Source organism: Hemitrygon akajei, chromosome 10 (assembly GCF_048418815.1).
Source record: "Hemitrygon akajei chromosome 10, sHemAka1.3, whole genome shotgun sequence".
Classification (NCBI taxonomy): Eukaryota; Metazoa; Chordata; class Chondrichthyes; order Myliobatiformes; family Dasyatidae; genus Hemitrygon; species Hemitrygon akajei.
In genome coordinates, this window is record NC_133133.1 from 128600705 (window position 1) to 128623165 (window position 22461).

A 22461-nucleotide genomic window follows, 5' to 3' on the forward strand; every position below is an offset into this window, starting at 1 on the left:
TGATTTCTCAACACAGCTATTGTTCCAGAGAAGAAGAGCAGCTTGGTCAGACATAACATAAAGATACATATCCTGAACCTGCTGATAAATTCCTTGGAACTGAAAGCACCCAACTTGGCACTCTACTTGCTGGGTTACGAGATCCGAAAGCCAGTGAATGCTACCAACCTGCAGGATCCAGGTAACTTAAACCTAGTCTCATTCCTTGTGCATTTGTGACTGGTGCTCTGTTTCAAAGAAGATGAAAGTTTGGAAGTATATTTCTCTTTATTATATATACCATGTGTCTTCTAACATTACCTTTTTGTTTAGAGGGGCCATTTTCTGAATTAGGTTTAATGCAAAGCCGGCTGAATTTAATAGGCTGTGACAGTGCTGAATGACTGCAACAGTGCCTCTTGCAATCTTCTTGTGCCCCTCGCATGCTCTTCCTCTTCTTCTGCTTCACACCTCATGCGGTTGCACCATTCCACTGGCCCTACACAGTCTGATTGAACAAAAAGCTTGTTGAATGTTGGTATCTACTATGACTTTATCTAACTTGATTATTTTAAAATATAAATAAGGAGTCCTTGGATGTCCACGAACCTGCCTTCACTCCATTTTGAACATTCTTGAGAAGGGCACAAAAGGGAGGAACGGACCCCTTGTTGTCAAAGAGTCTCCGCATTTGGCTGAGCTTTGCTATCAGGTAGGAACAGTTTATCCTGCTTCTGTTGATGGAAATGCTAAAATTGCTTCTGTCAATTCACTAAGCAGAACATCTGATTATTTATCTATATTTGCATCTGCTGACAAATGAAGTAGTCTTCAGTCTCAAATGAAAACTGCCATGAAATTCTCATTTATTTATTCACAGGATCTGAATGTCTCTGAAAAGGCTAATGTTTATTACTTACCCTAAGTGCCTCTGAATTGAATGCATTGGTAATTTGTTCAGAAAGAACTAGGGAGGTAACCATATTATTGTGCCACACAGAATGCTATAGAGACTCAGCAGGCCAGTCAGTATCTATGGAAAAATGTACAGTTGACATTGTGGGCTGAGACCCTTTGGCAGGATGAAGGGTTTTGGCCCGAAAAGTCGACCGTACTTTTTTCCATAGACGCTGCCTGGCCTGCTGAGTTCTTCCAGCATTTTGTGTGTATTACTTGGATTTCTAGTATCTGCAGATTTTCTCTTGTATATTATTGTATCACATTGCTGGAGGCATTTCATTTAGTTCTGTGTAAGGCTGCAGTTTTTCCTTCCCTGAAGGACCATCAATGGACCAGATATGTTTTTGCTACACGCCTGGTAGTTTAATGATCACTGTTTTTGTCCAATTCTTGAAAGATAATACAAATTCATTTTGCCAGATTAGTGACCCAGGCCTTTGGACGACATTCACAGATTTTTGATCGTAGTTGGATCAAGGGGGATATGGTGTTGTTGGATAAATGAAGTTGAGGTACAGATATGCTGTGATCCAATTGGACAGGCTCAGGAGGGCTGGATGGCCATCTTCTGTGTTCCAAGAGTATATTAAAGATGGTGTAAATTGCTTCCAATATAAATGACAAAATTTCCTTGGTACCCAGGCAAGAGAAGGAATCATACCTGACATTCTGTCTGAATGATTTGTGTGTCTTACTTCTGACAAGTCTCTGCCTGCACATTGATATTGTATATGGGCAGAATCTGCCTCAGTATGTTGCGCCCAATCCTGCTTGTTTGAGAAAACAGAACATGCTGGAAGCAGTCGTCAGCTTACACAGCTTCTGTGGAAAGAGAAACACGTTGAAACATGGAGAATGTCTGGTCTGGAAAGTCAGCTGGCTTTCGACACGAAATTTGGTTGAGTTGTAGGTAGTGAGAACAGTTGTCTAAGGGTACAAAGAAATATAAATCACCTGCAAAGTTGGGCAGAGTAGTAACAGATGGAATTTAATTCAGTTTAGTATAATACAATGTATTTTTTGGTGTTCTATAGAGTCTCAGAATAGTTGATGTACAGAGAGAGATCTTGGGGTGAAAGTTCATGCCTCCCTGAAAATAGTGACATGAGTGGATGAAGTAGTGACTGCTTACTTGCCTTTATAGGCAGGGAGCCTGAGAGTTACAACTTATATAAGAGTTAGCCTGACTGGCCTGTTGAGTTATGACATATATCCACCTTTGTCTTGAATGTACTTGGTGACTGATTCTCCACATACTTGCTTGGTGTAGATTCCCAAGATTCATTCTCATCACAGACCTAGATGGCTGAACTTTTACACTGAGATTGTGACCACTGGTACAAGACAAGTTATCTATATATAAACAAAAATATCCACTACATTTAAGCTCCAGCAGAACTTCATAGGTTTCAAAAGACAACTCTCCTTCATTATAATGATCTTTATTCCTTAACTGTATCCCATTATGATTCTGACCTATGGTGATGGCTTTTGATTTTGGAATTAAGTGCTGGTGAAGCCCATGCTTTTATGGAACAAAAATGGAAGGTAAAAATCTTAAAGGTAAGATCTTTTAGTCTCTATATTTAAGTTTCAGCAGAATTTCATATGTCTTAAAGAAAACTCTCCTTCATCCCACCTTTGGAGTGAATCGGCCCAGTCTGCTCAGTCTCCATGTCGAACAAGCTCACTATTCCAGCAGAAAATAAACTATTGGAACAACTCAGCAGATCAATTAGCATCTGTGGAGGCAGTGGGATGTTCGAATTTCGGGTCGAGACCCCAGATTCAGACCTGGATGCTGCTTGATCCTCCAAGTTCATCCACCAGTTTAAGTTTTGGTCCAGATTCTAGCATCTGCAACTTCTTGTGTCTCCGCTATGTTAGCTTTTGTATTAGGGCAGTGTATTGATAAAGACCAATCTGCGGGACTATATCCTGTGCACTCATCGCTGTTGGAGGATGATTGAAGAAAGTGTCCTAGGTGACTGTGGAATAAGATCTTATCTAAAACAAGTGCATTGATAGCAACACACACAAAATACTGAAGAAACTCAGCAGGTCAGGCAGCATTGATGTCAGTGTTCTTTGATCCCATTTGGTCAAACCAACCAAATATGGAGTTCCTTCTTATAACTAAGTAGTTCCTCGTGTTTCCTAGGTGATTTACCAGCTGTGTGCTTACTCCGATACCTCGGGTCCAACCATGCGATATTTGAGAACAAGCCAAGATTTTCTCTTTTCTCAACTCCAACATCTGCCCTTTGCAGTTAAAGGTAAACTAATGTCTAGAACTTATCCTGTCTTCTCTCTTGAACTTCCTTGTGTCATGCTTCTTTTCTCTCTCTTTTGAATCCCATTTCTCATTCCTTCTCCTGCTGCAATTTTGATTCAAGGCTAGACTTCTGCTTTCAGCCCTTTTGTTTGGTTTTCTTCTTGTATTGGAGACTTTGCATTGCATAAGGAAGTGTGCGTATCAAAATAAATAGCTATTTTGTTGAAAGTTGGAAGAATTTCTCTCTGCAGGTCATGAGATCTCAGCCTTGAACCAGATGTCTTGGCTGATGAAAACTGCTGGGATTGAACTGCGTGTGACATCTCTGAATCGGCAACGTTCTCACACACAGCGTCTCCTCCATCTGCTGCTGGATGATGTGCCGATGCGTTCTTATACAAGTAAGTACTTAGAGTGCAGTGGTATAATAAAAGTCATAGAACATTAAAGGACCTGGGTTAGATGATGATGATGTCCATGCAGGCTCTTCGCAGCGTGCATGGACATAATTAGTTTTGCACCTGAAATTGTAGATTTTTTTTCCCTTTTTACTTTTCCTTTTGGGAAGTTAAAATTGAATATTATTTCAGTCCTCTTTAAAGCTGCAGCATTTGGATTGCAGTATAAAAATAAAATTATCCTTACGTTTTGTAAGTCTGTGTTCTTAGTTTACATCTTCTACCATTGGAATTTCCTTCTTTCCATTCAAACATATCACATTAAATTGTTTTTTGATTTGGTTTATGAAATACCCTCATGTACCAAGATACATTGTGAAGGGTCCTGACAAAGGGTCTTGGCCCGAAACGTCAACAGTGCTTCTCCCTATAGATGCTGCCTGGCATGCTGTGTTCCACCAGCATTTTGTGTGTGTTAGAGTGTGAAGCTTTGCTTTGCATGTCATCCGGTCAGATTATGCCATCCATAAGTACAGTGAGGTAATGAAATGGGAAAAACAGAATGCAGAATACAAGTTGACCCTACAGGGAAAGTGCAGTGCAGGTAAACAAAGTACAAGGGCCTTGATGAGTTAGATTCAAACTTGTGTAACTTCTGCGTGACAGGAGAAGGGAGAAGAGAGAATGTCCGGGGCAAGAAGGGTCCTCAGTTATGTTGGCCACTTTCCCGAGACGTGGAAAGAATAGATGGCGTCACTGTAGATGAGGCTAGTTTGCTTTAACTGTCTGTTTTACGAGAACATTCTTTGAATTGCTCACTTTTGAATTTAGTGCAACTAGATGATCAAAAGTGACAGCCAAGCAGTTTTATTTTTGCTAAACTCTGACAACCAGGTTATGCTGAAGACTTTGTTGCTTAGCCTAATGTGTCTTTTGGGTTCCCTTATTGAGGCAGCTCCTCTTGTCTACTGAAGTGGGAAACAGGTATTCTGCTGATGGTTAGTTATAGTTGATGTAGCTGCTTTTCACAATAGTGATAATGGCAGAGGTGGTAAAGATGAGAAGTTGAGGGTGGGTGGTAATGTTCATAGAGATAGCTTTGATTGGTAGCTGAGTTGGATGTGGTTAAAGTGCTGTCTACATCAATTGTCTGTTAAAACCCCTTAAAGGAAAATATTGGTTTATTATTATCAATTGTACTGAGATGCAGTGAAAAGCTTTTGTTTACATGCCATCAAGACAGATCATTCCATTTAGTAATTCGTACATTCTTAGAATTGAGATTTAAGAGTGGAATGATTTTAACTCTAATGAGTGGATCTGCTGAAACCTATTAACTCTGGTACATTTTGAGTCATGGAGTTATATAGCAAGAAAACAGGCCATATGGTCCAACAGCTCCATGCTAACTAAGATACCTATTTGAGCTATCTCAGGGTGCCTAATGTCCACAGAGCTGTGTCCAGTAAAGTTAATTAGACAGTGCCTTATCGTGGATGTCTGCACTAACACTGTACTGGCCACTGGTGCATAGTGTCAGCAAAGTGAGCTAATGTTAAACTGACATCCTCTTGTGAATCTGTATACAATGTCCTTTCACAGGTCTTGATGGTGGTGACGGCATGGATTTTTGAGTGGGAGTAGTGAATGTATCCCAGTTCCATAGAATTGCACCTGTCTGTATCCAGTGCCTATAATAAATGGAGGGGTAATTTGAGTGGTTGAATATCAACCAGAGAATGTAAGAAACTGTGCAAAATGAATTGTTGCAACTTGACCTCTGTTTATCTATCTGAACAAAGGTTCTGTTCAGACTCCCCTCTGTTACCAGAATCTGGACTGAAATGTTGCTGTATAGCTGATAGCATGTGACCATTTTATTCATCCTTCAACATTCTGCTTCCTGCTAAACATTAATGAGATATCTAGGTGAAGAGTGACTACTGTAATTGCTCCCTGAATTGGCTGAGCAAACCACATACTTCTATTAGGACCATTAGCAATTGGCAGTAAATGTCAGGCTTGTCAGCAGGGTGCTTGTTACTAGGATTCTTCAATCATTTAGATGTTTTAACTACTGTGAAGCTTTATCAGAACAGGAAGTATTTTCACAGAATGTTTACTTTTCCTCTTCATTGCTTGGAGCTTCACAGTGTGCTCCTGATTAATATTGAATGGAAGTGTCTTGTCTTTGCTAGATATCCAGAGCAAAACAAATCTATTTGACCACCAAAGACAACATTGCATTGAAAGGTTCCAGACCTTCCACTGCAGGCAATTGAAGAATGGGTCCTTGTTTTGGTGACCTACAGACTTGGAGTATCTGAAGCAGGTTTATTTTCACTGACATATGTTGTGAAATTTGTTGTTTTGTTGCAGCAGTACAGTGCAATATACAAAAATATAAAATAAATTACAATAAGAAATGTGTATTTAAAAAGGACTGCAAAAGAGCAAGCAGAACAGTAATGTTCATAGACCACAGGATAGCAACTGTTCGTAAAAGTTGAGTGTATGTGTTCAGACTCTTGCACCTTCTCCCTGATGGTAGCAACAAGAAGAGGGCATGTCCTGGGTGATGGGAGTCCTTAATGATGCCACCCTTTTGAGGCATCACCTTTTGAAGATGTCCTTAATGCTGAGGAAGCTAGTGCCTATGTTGGAGATGGTTGAGTTTACAACCCTCTGCAGCTTTTATTTTGATCTTGTGCACAGGCCTCTCCATACCAGTCAGTGATGCAATCTGTTAGAATGCTCTCCACGGTACAGCTGTAGCAGAGTCTTTAGTGATATACCAAATCTCCACAAGCTCCGAATGAAATATAGCCACTGAGGTGCCTTCTTTGTAATTTCATCAATACGCTGGGCCCAGGTTAGCTGTTCAGAGATGTTCTGGATGGCATGGTAGTGTAGTGTTTAGCACAACAGCTTAGAGTACCAGCGATCTGGGTTAAATTCCCACTGCTACCTGTAAGGAATTCGTGCATTCTCCCTGTGACTGTAGGTTTCTTCTGGTGCTCCGGTTTCCTCCCACAGTCCCAAGATGTACTGGTTGGTAGGTTAATTGGCCATTTTAAGTTGTCCCATGATGATATTAGGGTTAATTTGGGGGTCGCTGGGCGGCACAGCTCAAAGGGCCTGAAGGGCCTATTCCGTGCTGTATCTCAATAGATAAATAAAATGTGTTGACACAGAGGAACTTGAAACTGCTTACCCTTTTCATTGCTGGACCCTGGAGGAGGATTAGTGTCTGTTCTCTTGACTGAAAGGTCTTACTGATGTTGAGTGCAAGGTTATTGTTGCAATACCATTTAGCTCTGCGGTTTATCACACTCCTGTACACCATCTCATTGCCATCTGAGATTCTGCCAACACCAGTTGGCAACAAATTGGTTGACAACAGTATGAACAGTTGATTGTACTTTATCTTGTTATGAAAAGTCAATTATGACAGTAGTCAAAGTAATCTCCCTTGTGTTCATCAACTCTATTTTTTGTGCGCTTGTTCTAATGGATATTCCTTATGAATATCATAGTATAATGTACAAAAGTGCTCATTGCTGCTTCATGTTGATGCTGTTCTGATCCACCAGTTGATGCCGAAGGAAGTCTTGAGGAAGATATGAGAACCATCACTGGGTTTCTACAGTTTGACAGCATCTCCAAAGGTATTGTGTTCCCATCATTTCTCTCCTCATGATCAGCCTGTTGACATTTTGCAGCTTGGTGACAGGAGGAAATTGAATGAGTTTTAAGAGGTTGCAATGTGGCCATATACATCATTGTTTGAATGTTTATTTCACCTAATAGTTTCATGGATATTGATGCTAGTGGCTCCTGGAAAAACCAGAAGCACTGTATATTATGAACTGTTGTGTATTGGCAAAGATTTGTGTTGATACCTCGCTGCGTTTCATTTGTTTCCTCCATATGTTATATTCTGGGTCAAGACAGTAAAGTTATTTCTCAGATACATTCATGCCTGTTGTTATTCCATATGACATACAAAAAGAGATATTTAAATTTGTGTCCCTAAATCTGAATCCATTTTGTTAATATCCTCATACACCAATTTTAAATAGTTGCTATTATTAGTAAAAAGCAACTTTGTAAGATTGAAGGGAACAGACCATAAGACAGAGCAGGATTGAGGCATTCAATCCATCGAGCCTATTCCGCATTCCATCATGGCTGATTTCGAATCAGCTCTTTCGTCTTACTTACTGACGTTGAGTGCCAGGTTGTTGCTGAGGCACCACTCCACTAGTTGGCATATCTCACTCCCGTACACCCTCTCATCACCACCTGAGATTCTACCAACAATGGTTAAATCGTCAGCAAATTTATAGATGGTATTTGAGCTATGCCTAGCCACACAGTCATATGTATATAGATAGTAGAGCAGTGGGCTAAGCACACACCCAATGTTTATCGTCAGCGAGGAGGATGTATTATCGCCAATCCGCACAGATTGTTGTCTTCCAGTTAGGAAGTCGAAGATCCAATTGCAGAGGGAGGTACAGAGGCTGAGGTTCTGCAACTTCTCAATCAGGATTGTGGGAATGATGGTATTAAATGCTGAGCTATAGTCGATGAACAGCATCCTGACATAGGTGTTTGTGTCATCCAGGTGGTCTAAAGCCATGTGGAGATCCATTGAGATTGCTTCTGCCGTTGACCTATTGTGGCGATAGGCAAATTGGAATGGGTCCAGGTGCTTGCTGAGGCAGGAGTTCAGTCTAGTCATGACCAACCTCTCAAAAGCATTTCTTCACTGTCGATGTGAGTGCTACCGGGCGATAGTCATTAAGGTCATCATCCTTCTCAACCGCATTCTCTTGTCTTCTCCCTGTAACTTCTTACGCCCTTACTAATCAAGAACCTACCAACTTCTGCTTTAAATATACCCAATGATTTGGCCTTCATGGCTGTCTGTGGGGATGAATTCCACAGATGCACCACCCTCTGGCTGAAGAAATTCTTCCTCATTTCTGTTCTAAAATAGCGTCTTTGTATTCTGAAGCTGTTTCCTCCTGGTCCTAGACTCACCCACTATTGGAAACATCCTCTCCACATCCAATCAATCGAAGCCTTTTAGTATTTGATAGGTTTCAATGAAACACCCCCCCCCCACCCCAATTCTTCTAATCTGCAGCAAGTACAGGCCCAGAGATACAAAACACTCCAATGACAGGACATCCTTTCTTTGATAAGGGGCCCAAAACTGACCAATGCAGACTGCACTAATACATCTGCACTGCGATTACATAAACCATTTTCAGCAAATATAATGGGGCAGATTGCACTGAAATCTTTCCAGTGGGTCTGGAGTAGACCTGGCTAACAATTGGCTTTCTCTTAAGTCTAAGGGTTTCTGTATACTGTGAGCTGAGCAACTTGAAATCTTTTGTACCTTGCCCTTCAGTTGGCTAGTGTTTCTAATGTAATTCCATTCATTTAAGGTGGACTTCTAACTCTAGTTTCTCAAATTTGCTGGTGGTGTAGAAGGAGGTTGCGCAGTATTTAAATCAGTAGTACTATTTTTTGTGTTGATTTCACCTACCTATAAACCACTTCCAGTTGTCCTACCATGAGCCTATACTTGGGGTAATTTACAGTGGCCAACTAATTTATCAGCAAGTGCATACTGGGGATATGGGTGGAAACCAGAGAACCCTGGGAGAATCAAGTCATCGGAGGGAAGAATCAGATTTATTTATCACATGTATATCAAACATACATTGAAATGTGTTGTTTCCATTAACAGCCAACGTGGCCTGCAAATGTCACCACACATTCCAGCAGTAACAAAGCATACCCACGGTGTTCAGCAGAATAACACAAACAGCAGCAAAAAAAAAAGTAAAACAAAACAGTAAAATATACAGACTGACCTCCAAACCCATGACAGGCTGCCACCCCACCTCCAGTCTTTGGCTCCGGATTGGGGAACACACAAACTCCACACGTACATCATCTGAGATTAGGGGTTGAAGCTGGCTTGCTGGAGCTATGTTTCAGTAGCACTATCTGCAGCACCACTACCACATGAAACTCAATTTAACTAAGTTGATTTTTTAAATTATTTCACTGTATAGATATGTTAATTAACTCAAATGAGTTTTTCAAGTAAATTTATTATATTTTTCTTCTAAGTGTTTTTGTTAAACTTAGATTGAATTTAATTTCAAATGCTTTCAAAAACCATTAGAGTGGTATTGGGGGTTCATCTGTGATACATTGACTTGGGAATCGGTCAGGTCATGGCTGCGTGTGACTTACGCGGCTGTTGGCTGAGCGATCACTAATTTGGATGAAAGTCATTACCTCCTTAGGAATGTATAATTACTGAAATAGTTCAAAAGAGTTTACTGTGAAAATCAATGTTTGAATATTGTCCTTGATCTAGTACGTCGAAAGATCCTCAGTATTTTGGACTCAATTGACTTCTGCCAAGAGAGCACAGAAGAGCTCCACCTGGACTTCTTTGATCGTGCACAAATTGAGCAGGTCATCCACAAGTGTGAGCACAAGAACCAGCAGGGCCAGACTGTCTGCAATGTGAAGGTAACTGAGTGTGACCTGGGTGTGTGTCTGTCTCGCCGGCCAGCTTGCCCTGTTGAACCTTGCCTCATTCACTATTGGCTCCTTGCTGGCTTTCAGCAGAGCACTCTCATCAATCCCACTCCCAGTTCATTTCTCTGTAGCCCATTCTCAACCACATGGCCAACTCCCTTGATTTGCTAATTACCTCAAACTAAGCTATAACGAATTAATGCATATCTGATATGTAAGAGCATCCAGGCAAACCTCAGGTGAAGGTACAGACACCCCATGGATAAACCCCTGATGTCACTGGAGCCGTATAGCAGCAGCGTAATCCATTACCTGCCATTCTCTATTTTGCGCACTGGGCCTCTCTATATGCTTGGTCTCTCACTCCCTTACCTTGTCAACCACCTGCCCCTGTCCGTTATCAAATGTGGTCTGCTGATGATGTATCCTGGCAAGTTTGCCCGTTGTCTCAGGGAGAGGTAAGCCTGGCCCATGGAATGTGAGCTCACACGAGGAAATCTGCAGATGCTGGAAATTCAAACACACACAAAATGCTGGTGGAACACAGCAGGCCGGGCAGCATCTATAAGGAGAAGCACTGTCGACGTTTCAGGCTGTGAGCTCAGCTGTTTAGAAAGCCCGTTCTCCCAAGGTACAAGGTGAGACCCACACTGGATCCAGCAGGTCATAAGCATTGCCAAAGACTTACGGTTTGATGACAATGCCAGTCTGACAGACAGCAGAATTAAATGTTTGGGAGGCTCCTGAATGCTGTCCTTACTGTACCTTCTGTATTGTGGTAACACCATCAGAGGATGCAAAATATCTCCCCCTCCCCAGGATACATACTCTTTGGGTATGATGACATAGCTCTTCCAGTGTCATCTTGCAATATTAATGATTTCATTGTTTTCCACCCAGCTCCTTCATAGAGTGCTGGTTGCCGAAATAAATGCCCTGCAGGGAATAGCAGCCATAGGACAAAGACCCATACTGATGGAGGTGAGCTTCTATGCTATGGATTTATTTTCTGTTTGTAGTTTGCAACACTCTCAGTAATATCCATTTAGTAAGCATCTGTGCCGTACTGAACACAAAGGGTCTGGCCTTGCAGTAATACTTATAATGCTACATTCAGTAGTTAAGAAGTCAAATGACATTTGGCCTTCATTACACAGTGGTTGGAGTTTAAAAATAGGGAGATTTTGTTACAGTTGTACCGGCCGCTGGTGAGGCCCGTCACCTGGAATACTGCATGCATTGGTGGTTGCCTTGATGTAGTACAAAGCATCAAAAGCAGTCCAAAGGAAATTCACCAGACTTATCCTTGAGATGAGAGGGTTTTCCTACCAAGATAGACAAAATAATTTACGCCAGAATTCCTTGGCATTTAGAACAATGAGGGGTGAGCTTATTGAAGCAAGTAAGATCCTAAGCGGGCTCTACAGAGAAGATGTTGGGATGTTTTCAGAAGTTGGAGGGTGTTGAACAAAGGGAAATAACTGCAAGAGAAAGGGCTGTTCTTTTAAAACTGAAGTAAGTAGAAATTTCATCTTCAAGAAGGTGGTGAATCTCTAGAATTTTCTGCCCTGGTGGGTTCTGAAAGCTGGGTTATTAAATACTTAGATGGAGAAATAGAGGGGTCTAGAGAAATGGGACAGAAGAGGAGTAGAGACCAGCAGAAATCAACTTTACTCAGATTGAATGGGGGTGCAGGCCTGAAGTTCTCCTATTTCCCTCTGTTCGGCACTGGGAGACGATTTATCCCTGCCACTCCTTCAGATCTTGCTTGGAGTTGGTACTGTGTCTAGAGATGAGCCAATGAATGAATCTTTGCACTTGCTGTTATCAGTTTACGGAATAAATAAGGCTTGTTGCCTTACTTCAAAAGTTCTTTTAAGAAAGAGAATGCTCTCCATTATCAAGGACTAGTTATGTTTTAGTTTGTGGTATTTGTCTAGATTGAAGGCTGTTTGAACTCACTACAGTTTCTTTCCATCTGACTTGTTCAGTTGTCTCACCACGTCTAATGCATTGCCAGACCAGCTGTCAAATGTAAACATTTCTGGTTTGTTGGAACATTGTTATTGTTTTCAGGTCATGGACTTTGAGAGAGGAAACCATTTTGAGTGTTACCAACTACTAAGGTGGGATATTTCGTTCTTATGTTGCATCTGTGTTGTTTAGGAAATCAGCACGATTTTGCAACACGTGGTGGAGAGGAACAAGCTGCGGGAGTGTCTCCATGCCAAGAAGCACATGCTGGAGTCCTGGCGTCAGCTTGTTGAGGTCATACTGGCGGCCTGTCCCCCCGATCTCATTCAGGGAGAGGACAGGCAGTTGGTCATCCGGGACCTTCTGCACGAGCTCCATGATAAGGTGATACAGAAACATCCTGTGGCAAACTTCTATCGTTACTCTGCCACTTATTATCTCAGTACTTAAATTTTAAAAATGCACATGCATGGGTAAATTTTAAAAATGATGAGATGACAAAAGTAGATAGAAATTATTTATTTGCATGGAAAATCAAGCAGCAGTATTAGTTTGAGTTGAGTTAAGAAATAGTAAGGTTCAAAAAATACAGGTGGAGGTTGTCTTTAAACACCCCTAGTGGTAAGTGGTAGAGCATTGTTTAATTCCATGTATCAGAGGCACATATAAGGGTAATAGGGTAATCTTAAGGAAATTTAATTTTCCTTTGGATGGGAGAAACCAATTATAGTGTACATTCATGGAATATATACAAACGTGTGTAGATAATTATGGTGATACTGGTATTAGTTTATTATTGTCACATTTGCTAAGATATATCGAAAAGCTTGTCTTGCATACTGATCATAAAGATCAAATCATGATACAGTGCAATGAGGTATAACTAGGTAAAACAATAATTCAGAATAAAGCATAAAAATACAGAGAGAATGCAGTGCAGGTAAATGATCAAGTATAAGAATACAATGAGGTAGAGTGAGTGGTCAAGAGTCCATCTTATTGACGTATGGGACTATTCAGTTGTCTTATTGTGAGATTGGCACGTGCTTTCAGGCTTTCTGTATCTTCTGCCTGATGGGAGAAGGGAGAATGTCTGGGGTGGGTGGGGTGTTTGATTATCCTGGTTGATAGCATTGTAAAAGTACAGACACAAGAAATAAGAGCTCCATTCAAGGGTCCGATAATAGAAGAAGCAAGTAGGGTGCAGCAAAAATTCTAGAGAACAACAGATTTGGAGAGAATTAGTAGCTGAATGCAATCAACATGAGTAAAATGAAAATCTGTTGAAGAAAACGTAATGGGTTTGAAAGGCATTAAATCTCCAGATCTGGTCATCTACATCCCAAGGTTTTTCAAGTAATAGCTATGTAGGATAGGATTCCCTGGGTGTTATCTCCAAAATTTTCTGTATTCTTGAGTAATTGGTACAGATTAGAAGGTAGCCTCTATTAATTAGAGAAGAGAGAAACAAACCACTAATTTGATAGCAGTTATTGTGACATTACATGGAAAAGTGTTGGTGTCTATTCTTGAGGAAGTGGTCACAGGACATATATATAATAAGTAACTAAGATTAGGCAAAACCAGTACTGACTTCTCAAAGAAAAATCATGCTTGAGAAATGATGAGAATTCTGTGATGTAATAAGCAGAATGGATAAAGGTAAGCCAGTTATATTTGGGCATCCAGAAGGCCACACAAGACAGTATTTACAAAAAGCTGAAATGCAAAATATGGAGTAGAATATTTGCCTGGACTGAGGTTTGGTTAATGGATCAGAGAGTAGGAAGAAAGAGGTTACTTCAGTGGAGAATGTGTCTAAAGGGGTGCCACAGGAATCAGTGCAAGACATCTCCAGTGATCTGCTGAAGATATAAAGTTGGGTTTGAGAAGGATGTGGAGGAGAGGGACTTTGTGAAAGATTGAGCACATGGTAGTTGGAATAATGCATGGAATAATAGGCCGTTTGCTTGGGTAGAAAAAAAGACAGAATTTAACTGTTTTTCAGTGATGAAAGATTGAAATGTTTTAGATTTATTTTTGAAAAACTTGTATATCCTTGTACACAAATCACTGAAAATAACATGTAGGTACAGGAAGCAAAAAGCAAACAGTACATTGGCCTTTATTACAAGAGCCATTGAGTACAAGAGAAAAAGTGCCTTATCAAAATTGTGTAGCTGTCTGGTACAGCTGCACCTACAATATTGTGTGCAAGTCTGGTCACTCAGCTTAAAGAAGCTTATACTTGCAGTGAGGAACTGTAATGTAGATTCACTAAATTGATTCCTTAGATGGCAGGACTAAGCTAGGAAGAAAGGTACAGTATTAGCAAGCAAAACCTATATTCCTTGTTTTTTTTAGATTAGTGTCAATTTATTTCATTGTAAAAATACAATAGTTTTGTAACAAAACAATGATTCATATTTTTGTAAAGATATAAGAATCTTATGGCTTTCTATGGGTAGGGTACATTTCACTGTATGTTTTAATATACATGTGACAAACAAATCTGAACCTTCCCTCTGATCAGTGGGTCTTCTGGTTACCACCCACATCCCTAGTACACGCTTGCTGATAAATTAATTGGCCACTGTAAATTAGCCCAAGTAAAGGCTCGCGGTAGGATAATTGGAAGGGATTTATAGATAGGTTTGATTTCAAAGGTCCATTTAATGTCAGAGAAATGTATACAATATACATCTTGAAATGCTTTTTCTTCACAACCATCCACAAAAATAGAGGAGTACCCCCAAAGAATGAATGACAGTTAAATGTTAGAACCCCAAAGTGCCCCTCAGCTCCTCCCTCCCACACATAAGCAGCAGCAAAGCAACAACTCCCTCTAACTAGCATTAGAAGTCCACCTTAAATGAATGGGGTTGCATTAGAAACACTAGCCAACTGAAGGGCAAAGTACAAAAGATTTCAAGTCCCTTATGGGTGGGGCTGTCTAGAATTTGGGGTCAAGATCTCAGGGTAAGAGGATTTGAGCTGAAAACAAATCTCCTGCCTTAGGGGTTAGTGAAACTTTGCAAATCTTTAATCCTTAGATCAGTGATGGCTTAGTTGCCATGTATATTCAAAACAGAGAATGAGTTTTGTATGTTATGAGGTTAGTACAAGAAGTTGGTGCTGTGAAAGGAAAGCCTTGTTGAATGACCGAACTGGTTTGAGGGACCAGATGGTCTGTTTCTTTGTATTTTTCATTCTTAAAAGCAGTTTCTTAATTTCCCATAATCCAGTCACAAGGATAGAACTGAAGTGCTTCTTGCATTTTGCTCTGACGTGTTAAGTTATTTTAAAAATGAAACCTGCTTAGTGTAACTTTAGATCTATCAATATGTTTAATTTTCCATTAAGCAGTAATAACGCTTTCCTCTCATGTCATTAGCAAGAAAGATGAAGATGTATTAGCTGCTTTTTGCGTCACTGTTTCATTAGGTAGTTTGTTCTTCACCTTTACACACCTGAGACTCAATGTAGCATTTAGTTAGTAAGTGACATATTAATGGTGTGTCAGTTTTTTCTTAAATCTCTTAAATGGCATGATTTTGGAGGTCTCAACTTTTGGTTGAAAGGACAAATGTATTATAAGGAGTAAATAGAAAAGGACAGAGAAGGGAAGCATGGAGTGTTTAAAAAAAAAAAATAGGATGGAAATGAGCTGAGATTCTAGTACTTGGAAGACTGAATACAGTTACATAATCAAACTGGTAAGAAGATTTTTAAAAATCATAGTGAAAGAAATAGGAAGATCAAAGAACTACACTGTATGCAAATATGTGGTTGGAGCAATAGAATAGAGCAGGTGCTAGTGACTCACCATCTTTTTTAGGAATTGCTGATTAACAGCCCAGAAAAGAAAACAAATCTTGACACAGTTGTATCACGTTGAGCTACATGGGGATATACCTTGGTGCTCTGGAATGTGATGGTTTTACACTCTACATCTCTCCCACTTAGATCCTTAGTGAGGAGGCTGCCCAGGAACTTATGCCTGTGGTGGCTGGAACAGTGTTCACGCTAACCGCTCACCTCAGCCAGGCAGTCCGCAATGAGCAGAAACAGGCACTCAGTGCCCATTCTCAAGGCATCCTCAATGGGAGCATCGCACCAGGAGATGTATCAGCCAGCTTTGGCTCCATCGGAGATTCTTCACTTCACATCATCCTCCGGAAACTCTTGGATTTTGTCCTCAGAACAGGTAGATTCCACTGAAAATGTCACTGTTGCTCACTGAGTAAATAGGTTCTTGGAGCGGTGACACCAATTGTGTCAGCTTTAATCTACCCCAGCATCTTTAAAATGTCTTCTGCTTAGATTAAGTTCAAGAGCCGTGAGGTAATGTTGCAGCTTTATGAAACTCTGGTTAGACCACACTTGGAATATTGTGTTTCTGATCACCTTGTGGTAGGAAGGACATGCAAGCTCTGTAGAGGCTGCGGACAAGATCTACCAGCATTCTGCCTGGATTAGGGAGCATGTCTGAGGAGGGCAGGCTGAGCGAGCCAGGGCTTTTCTCTTTGGAGCAAAGGAGGATGAGAGGTGATTTGTTAGAGGAGAACAAGATAAGAGGCATATATCAAGTAGATTGCCAGACTTTTTCCCAGAGTGAAATTGGCTAATACAAGGGGACATAATTTTCAGGTGGTTGGAGGAAAGCATAGGGGGAATGGCAGAGTTAAGTTTTTTTTATACTGAGCATGGGGGTGGAGGGTGGAGGGTGCATTGAATGTGCTTCCAAGGGTAGTGGTAGAGGCAGATACATTCGGGCCATTTAAGATGGGCATGTGGAAGATAGAAAGATGGAGGGCTATGTAGAAGGGAAGGGTTGATCTTAGAGTAGGTTAGAGGTCAGCACAACATTGTGGCTGAAGGGACTGTACTGTTCTATGTTTAGATGAAAGCTAACAATTATTTGTCAATATCCACTCAGCTTTTCCTGTTTTAACTAATGGGGAAGTCCATAATAAATAAACCTAACATTTTGTGTTTGGAATTCCACTTTTTTTTAATCAATCTGTGTGAAGAAAATAGAAGATTAAAGAAATTATCCAATTTTTATAAATCAGTTTTTGGCTGCGTTTTACTCATTTCCTAATAAATACACTGGCAGCCGCTCTTGGCGCAGTGCAAGTGGCCAGGTGACTTGTACTTACATATGTCGTTGTTGCAGGTGGGGGTTTCCAGCGTGTAAGAGCACATCTCTATGGAGCACTGTTGTATTACCTGCAGATAAGTCAGAAGCCTGATGAACCAGACACATTGGAAACAGGTATGAGGAAGGATTTCTGAGTCTCTGTGAGCAATGGCTTTTTCTTGTGCAACATTTCTGATCATCCATCTGAGTGATCTGGAACCAAGGAGTGGAATCTAATACTCGGTCAATTAAAATGCAGAACCATTTGGATTTAAAGTGTTAGTTCATTCTCAGCACAATTAACCTTTTCTGGATCTCTCTCTCTCTCCTTTTCCAGAAATCCATGGGGACTCTCAGCTACCTTGACTATACCTGTTCCCACCCTCTCTTGCTAAGATGCCATTCCATGACATTTGAAATGTCCCTTTTCAGGAATTGTGGCCTCCCTTCTACAGTAGTTGATGGAACCCTGTCTCACATTTCCTCTGTTTCTTAGACTTCTGCTCTGAATTCCAGCCTCTGCCCACCCTTTTCCACCTTCCATTGGGACCCCTCTCTTTGTGAACACCTGCTCTGCTCATCCATCCCTGACTCCTTCAACCAAAGGAGTTGCGCTACTTGGTTCTTCACCTCCCTTCTCACCATCCCCCAGGAATCTAAACAGCTCATCCAGCTGAGGCAAAGATTCACATGCACCATCTCCAACCTCATCTACTGTACTTGGCTCTTGCAATACAACCTCCTCCGCAACGGTAAAACCAAAGACACACGAGGTAATCAGTTTGCAGAGCATCTGACCCCTGGTTGCAATGGCCAGCTGTGTACCATTTCAATTCCCATTCCCACAGTGACCTGTCCGTCCTCTGCCTTATCAATTGTCAATGCAACCTGTAGGAACAGTGTCTCCTATTCTAACTGGATTGTTAATAATTCAATGAATATTGAATTTTCCTTGGCTGCTGTGTTCCCCACTCTCATTCTGCCTCTGGTCCTTCCATTTTCCTTTGATGCTCCCTGTCACCCATGTTTATGTCTCTCTCCCTACTGGTTTTATTGACCTACTACCCACAAACTGCACCCACCATATCCCCTTACCCCCATCTTCTTCCATTCATTTTTCTCTCATCCCTCCATCTGTGGTTTCCATTATGACCCCCCATACTATTTTCATTCACCCACTTTACACAGTTTTTTCTTTCTCCCTTCCTCCGATAACTCCCTCCACCCTGAAAAATAATGTTTCCAACTGCCATTCACCTCTCCCCTAATGATTCCCATTCTCACTACCATATCAGAAGCGCTTTTTGTTTCTGCTTATCTTCCTCCTGCAGCTGTGTCATCTCTATCTGCCTTCATCTATCCACTCATCCATCTACTGCTGTCTTGCACCTCCCCTACCTGTTATTCTATACCTCTCCTCAGTCCAGCATTTCCCCAGAATCCTTTCTTGCTCTTTTCTCCTCTCTGTACTGGCCATTTCACCTTTCTACACTCATTCTGATGCAGGGTTTTGACAATTCCTTTCCTCCCACAGACACTAATGAGTTCTTGTTTACTGTATTATTCTGATTATCGCCATTCTTGCTTATCGGAATCCAGAATTTGTATCCTTCGTGTCCTCATGATTTACCTTCATTCTCTGTCTGTGCCTTCATTCTTCACTCCCTGACCTGGATCTATCTGCAATTTTTCTTTGACCTCTGTCTCCCATCTCCACCTTTTCCCACCTGGCTTACTCTGCCATTTATCCTTCACCTCTCAATCTAGCTTTCATTTACCAGCCCATTTCTCGCTCATCCTCCTCTTAATAATGGCAATCTTCCCTTTCCACTCTCAGTCCTCATGCAGACTCTCAACCCAAAATGTCAATCATTCCTTCCCCAACCATCAGAATCAGGTTTAATATCATTGGCATATATTGTGAAATTTGTTGTTTTGTGGCGGAGGTACATTACAATGCATAGAACAATAAATTACAATAAGAAATATATATAAAAAATATAGTACAGGTTGACCTTCTATAATCTGGCACCATCGGGACCTGAGGAGTGCCGGGTTAGTGAAAATGCCGAATTACAGAAGAAGCGCATTAAGCAATAGCGAATCGCCTCATCATACCTTTAAAATATCATGTAAATCAGTACAAGTTAGATAATAATGAAACAGAAATATTAAATGAGTAGCAAGTGAAATTTTAATAAAGTAATATACTGTACAGGCACAGATAAAACAAAGGATAAGGTAAATGTACAGGAATTAACTTATACAGAACAGTTGAACACTCCTGCTTCTAAAGTGAGACATTTAATATACCTTCAGGCAAAGTTACATGTCTGCAAGCATGGGGTTGTCAGGATCATCAACATCTTCATCTTGAAAAATGAGTGAAGCATCAGGAACTGGTGCTGAGACTGGCACAACGGTTTCTTCAAAACTGTTGATGATGGTGCAGCACATCTGGGTGAGCAGAAGCAGAAGTCAGAGAAAGGAGATATTCTATACGCCACATTTCACACGACCGCCAGGCAGTCGGGGATTTGGCGCTGGGCTCTTCCCTCTTCACTCGCAGTTACTGAGGGAATCCTCGTTAGTTTCTTTTCTTCCGCTTTGTAATATGCTTAAATTCAGCGGGTCGCCACGTCTGATCTGAGGTGGTAGGCAGAAGAGAACGGAGCACCGGCCAGGCAATGCTGGAGAGCAGTATGCAACTGCCAGCAGGCGGGCAAGAAAGTGGATCAACCCAGCGTGCACCAGCTCCCCCCCGCTGCTGGCGGGTGCCGGGCAGCTGCGCCTCACACAAATGATATTAATAAATGCAGGAAAACAAGCAGGAATCGCCCATCTACTTACAAGAGCGCACCAACACGTGAACAGATCTAGCGCAACCAAAACAATGCACAGCACATTGGTATGGTAGCTCAGGAAATTTGAAATTAAAGTTGCGTGGAAAATCTGAAATCAGTGCAGGATTATCGAAGGAACCGGATTACAGGTAGTCGGATTAGTGAAGGTCGACTGTAAGTAGTGCAAAAGCAGGGTAAAAAAAATAGTGAGGTCGTGTTCGTGGGTTCATTGTCCATTCAGAGTTCTGATGCCGAAGGAGAAGAAGCTGTTTCTAATATGTTGAGTGTGTGTCTTCAGGCTCCTCTACCTACTCCTTGATTGGTAGCAATGAGAAGAGGGCATGCCCTGAGTGATGTGGATCCTTAATGCTGGATGCTGCCTTCTATAGGCATTGCCTTTTGAAAATGACCTCAGTGCTGAGGAGGCTTGTGCCCATGATGAAGCTGGCTGAGTTTACAACTTTCTGTAGCTTTTTCTGATTTTGTGCATTGGCCCCTCCATACCAGACAGTGATGCAACCAGTTAGAATACTCTCCTTGGTACATCTATAGAAATTTGTAAGAGTCGTTAGTGACATACCAAGCCTCCTCAAGCTCCTAATGAAATATAGCCCATATCATGCCTTTATAATTGCATCAATATGTTGACTGGATAGACTTTCAGAGATGTTGACTCCCGGGAATTTCAAACTGTTCACCCTTTCCACTGCTGATCCCTTGATGAGGGGTTCCCTCGGGTGCGTTTCCCTCAGCCTCCCCAACCTGAAATCTACAATTAATTCCTTGCTCTTACTAACGTAGAATGCAAGGTTGTTGTTGCGACACCACTCAACCAGCTGAACTATCTCCCTGCAGTAAGCCTCCACAATAATAGTTGTGTAATCAGCAAATTTATTGAGAGCAGTTGAGCTGTTTCTAATCACGCAGTCATGGTTGTTGAGTGAATAGAGTAGTGGTGCACTCAATTGCTTAGTTCCTCCAGCAGTATTTTTTTCCTCAGAACCAGACTGTTCTGAAACAAGAGCTTTTGCATAAGTTGGAAATCTTGAGCAATGCATACAACATGCTGGAAGAACTCAGCGAGGCAGGCAACATCCATGGAGGGGTGTAAACACTTGACATTTCAGGCTGAAACCCTGCCCCCTTCCTTTCCAGGCCTGATTAAGGTTCTCAGCTTAAAATATTAGCTGTTTATTCCCCTCCATAGATGCTGCCTGACTTGCTGAGTTCCTCCAATATTTTATGTGTGAGGCTGTACTTAAACGCAGATCCCAAAAGGAAAAGGCAAATAGAATGATAAGCTTTGCTGGATGAGGTGATTATTACCTTATTTGGCTCACACATCAGGTATGGTGAATTTCGGAGAAAATGTGAACATAATTCAAACACAGCATTTGACTGGGAAGTGCTCATTTCATCGAGGCGCAAGCAATGTTGGTAAGATTAGAAACCTTGATTCATGTTTCTTTCCACAGATCTCATGTCACTCAAGCTTATTATTAACACATTCTGTGTTTCTCTGACTGAAAGCTTTAACTTAGTGATGATTAATGGTAGAAATTAGGAACTACAGTTCTGTGTGGCATAGTGTAATATCACATGTTGCCAAAGGTAGCCTTTTTTAACTTATTTCTGTTAAACATGTAAAGAAAAATATACCTTTCTCCTGGTCTGTTTTCAGTCTTTTTTTTACTTATTCTATACTGTGATTGGGAAGTAAAGAGAAAATTAGTCAGCCATAGACCCAAGTTTGGGTTCATGTCATTAAACTTTGAGCCATGTGTAATGGTTTATGAGTGCATATCATTAACTAGAGGGAAACTAACCAGACTGAAAGTGTGAGGCATTCAGCTGTGTTGCACCATTTTGTGAATGTACAAGTCTTTTGTTTTGAAACTTGACCATTACTCTGCCACTTGATAGACAAAATTTCAGGAAGAAATGGATGGATGAACTGCAAAGAGAATAGTGTAATGCTGCCATCTGCCTCTTAACGTTCTTTCAATTTTTGTGTTTTAGGAAAGCAAACCATGTGGGAGAGGCTCATTGCTCCAGAAGATGAGTACACCAAGCTGCAAAAGGACAACATGAGCATCATTGAGAGTTATGGGGCATCATTGATGGAAGTTGTCTGTCGAGATGCTTGTGATGGGCACGAAATTGGTCAAGTAAGTATGAATAAACTTGCTCAGGGACCAATCTGTGGGATTTGACCATTCCATTATTAGACTTTTTCAAGTAACACTCATTCTAATATATAAGTATTACATATTAGTAAGTATATCTAATACTTTTAATATGTAAGTGAACAGC

The 22461-nt window shown here is 41.1% G+C and overlaps 1 protein-coding gene across 2 annotated transcripts in view; it reads left to right on the forward strand.

Moving 5' to 3' along the window:
* The window catches only part of nup205 (nucleoporin 205), a 131179-nt gene that overhangs the window by 71860 nt on the left and 36858 nt on the right, over positions 1-22461 (forward strand). For both annotated transcript variants that reach the window (XM_073058947.1, XM_073058948.1), the window contains 11 exons: positions 17-181; positions 567-691; positions 3101-3215; positions 3466-3615; positions 7206-7280; positions 10022-10179; positions 11089-11169; positions 12355-12546; positions 16129-16369; positions 17342-17440; positions 22168-22316. In XM_073058947.1, coding sequence (XP_072915048.1) covers positions 17-181; positions 567-691; positions 3101-3215; positions 3466-3615; positions 7206-7280; positions 10022-10179; positions 11089-11169; positions 12355-12546; positions 16129-16369; positions 17342-17440; positions 22168-22316 — 1550 coding nt within the window. The remainder of the gene's footprint in view (positions 1-16; positions 182-566; positions 692-3100; positions 3216-3465; positions 3616-7205; positions 7281-10021; positions 10180-11088; positions 11170-12354; positions 12547-16128; positions 16370-17341; positions 17441-22167; positions 22317-22461) is intronic.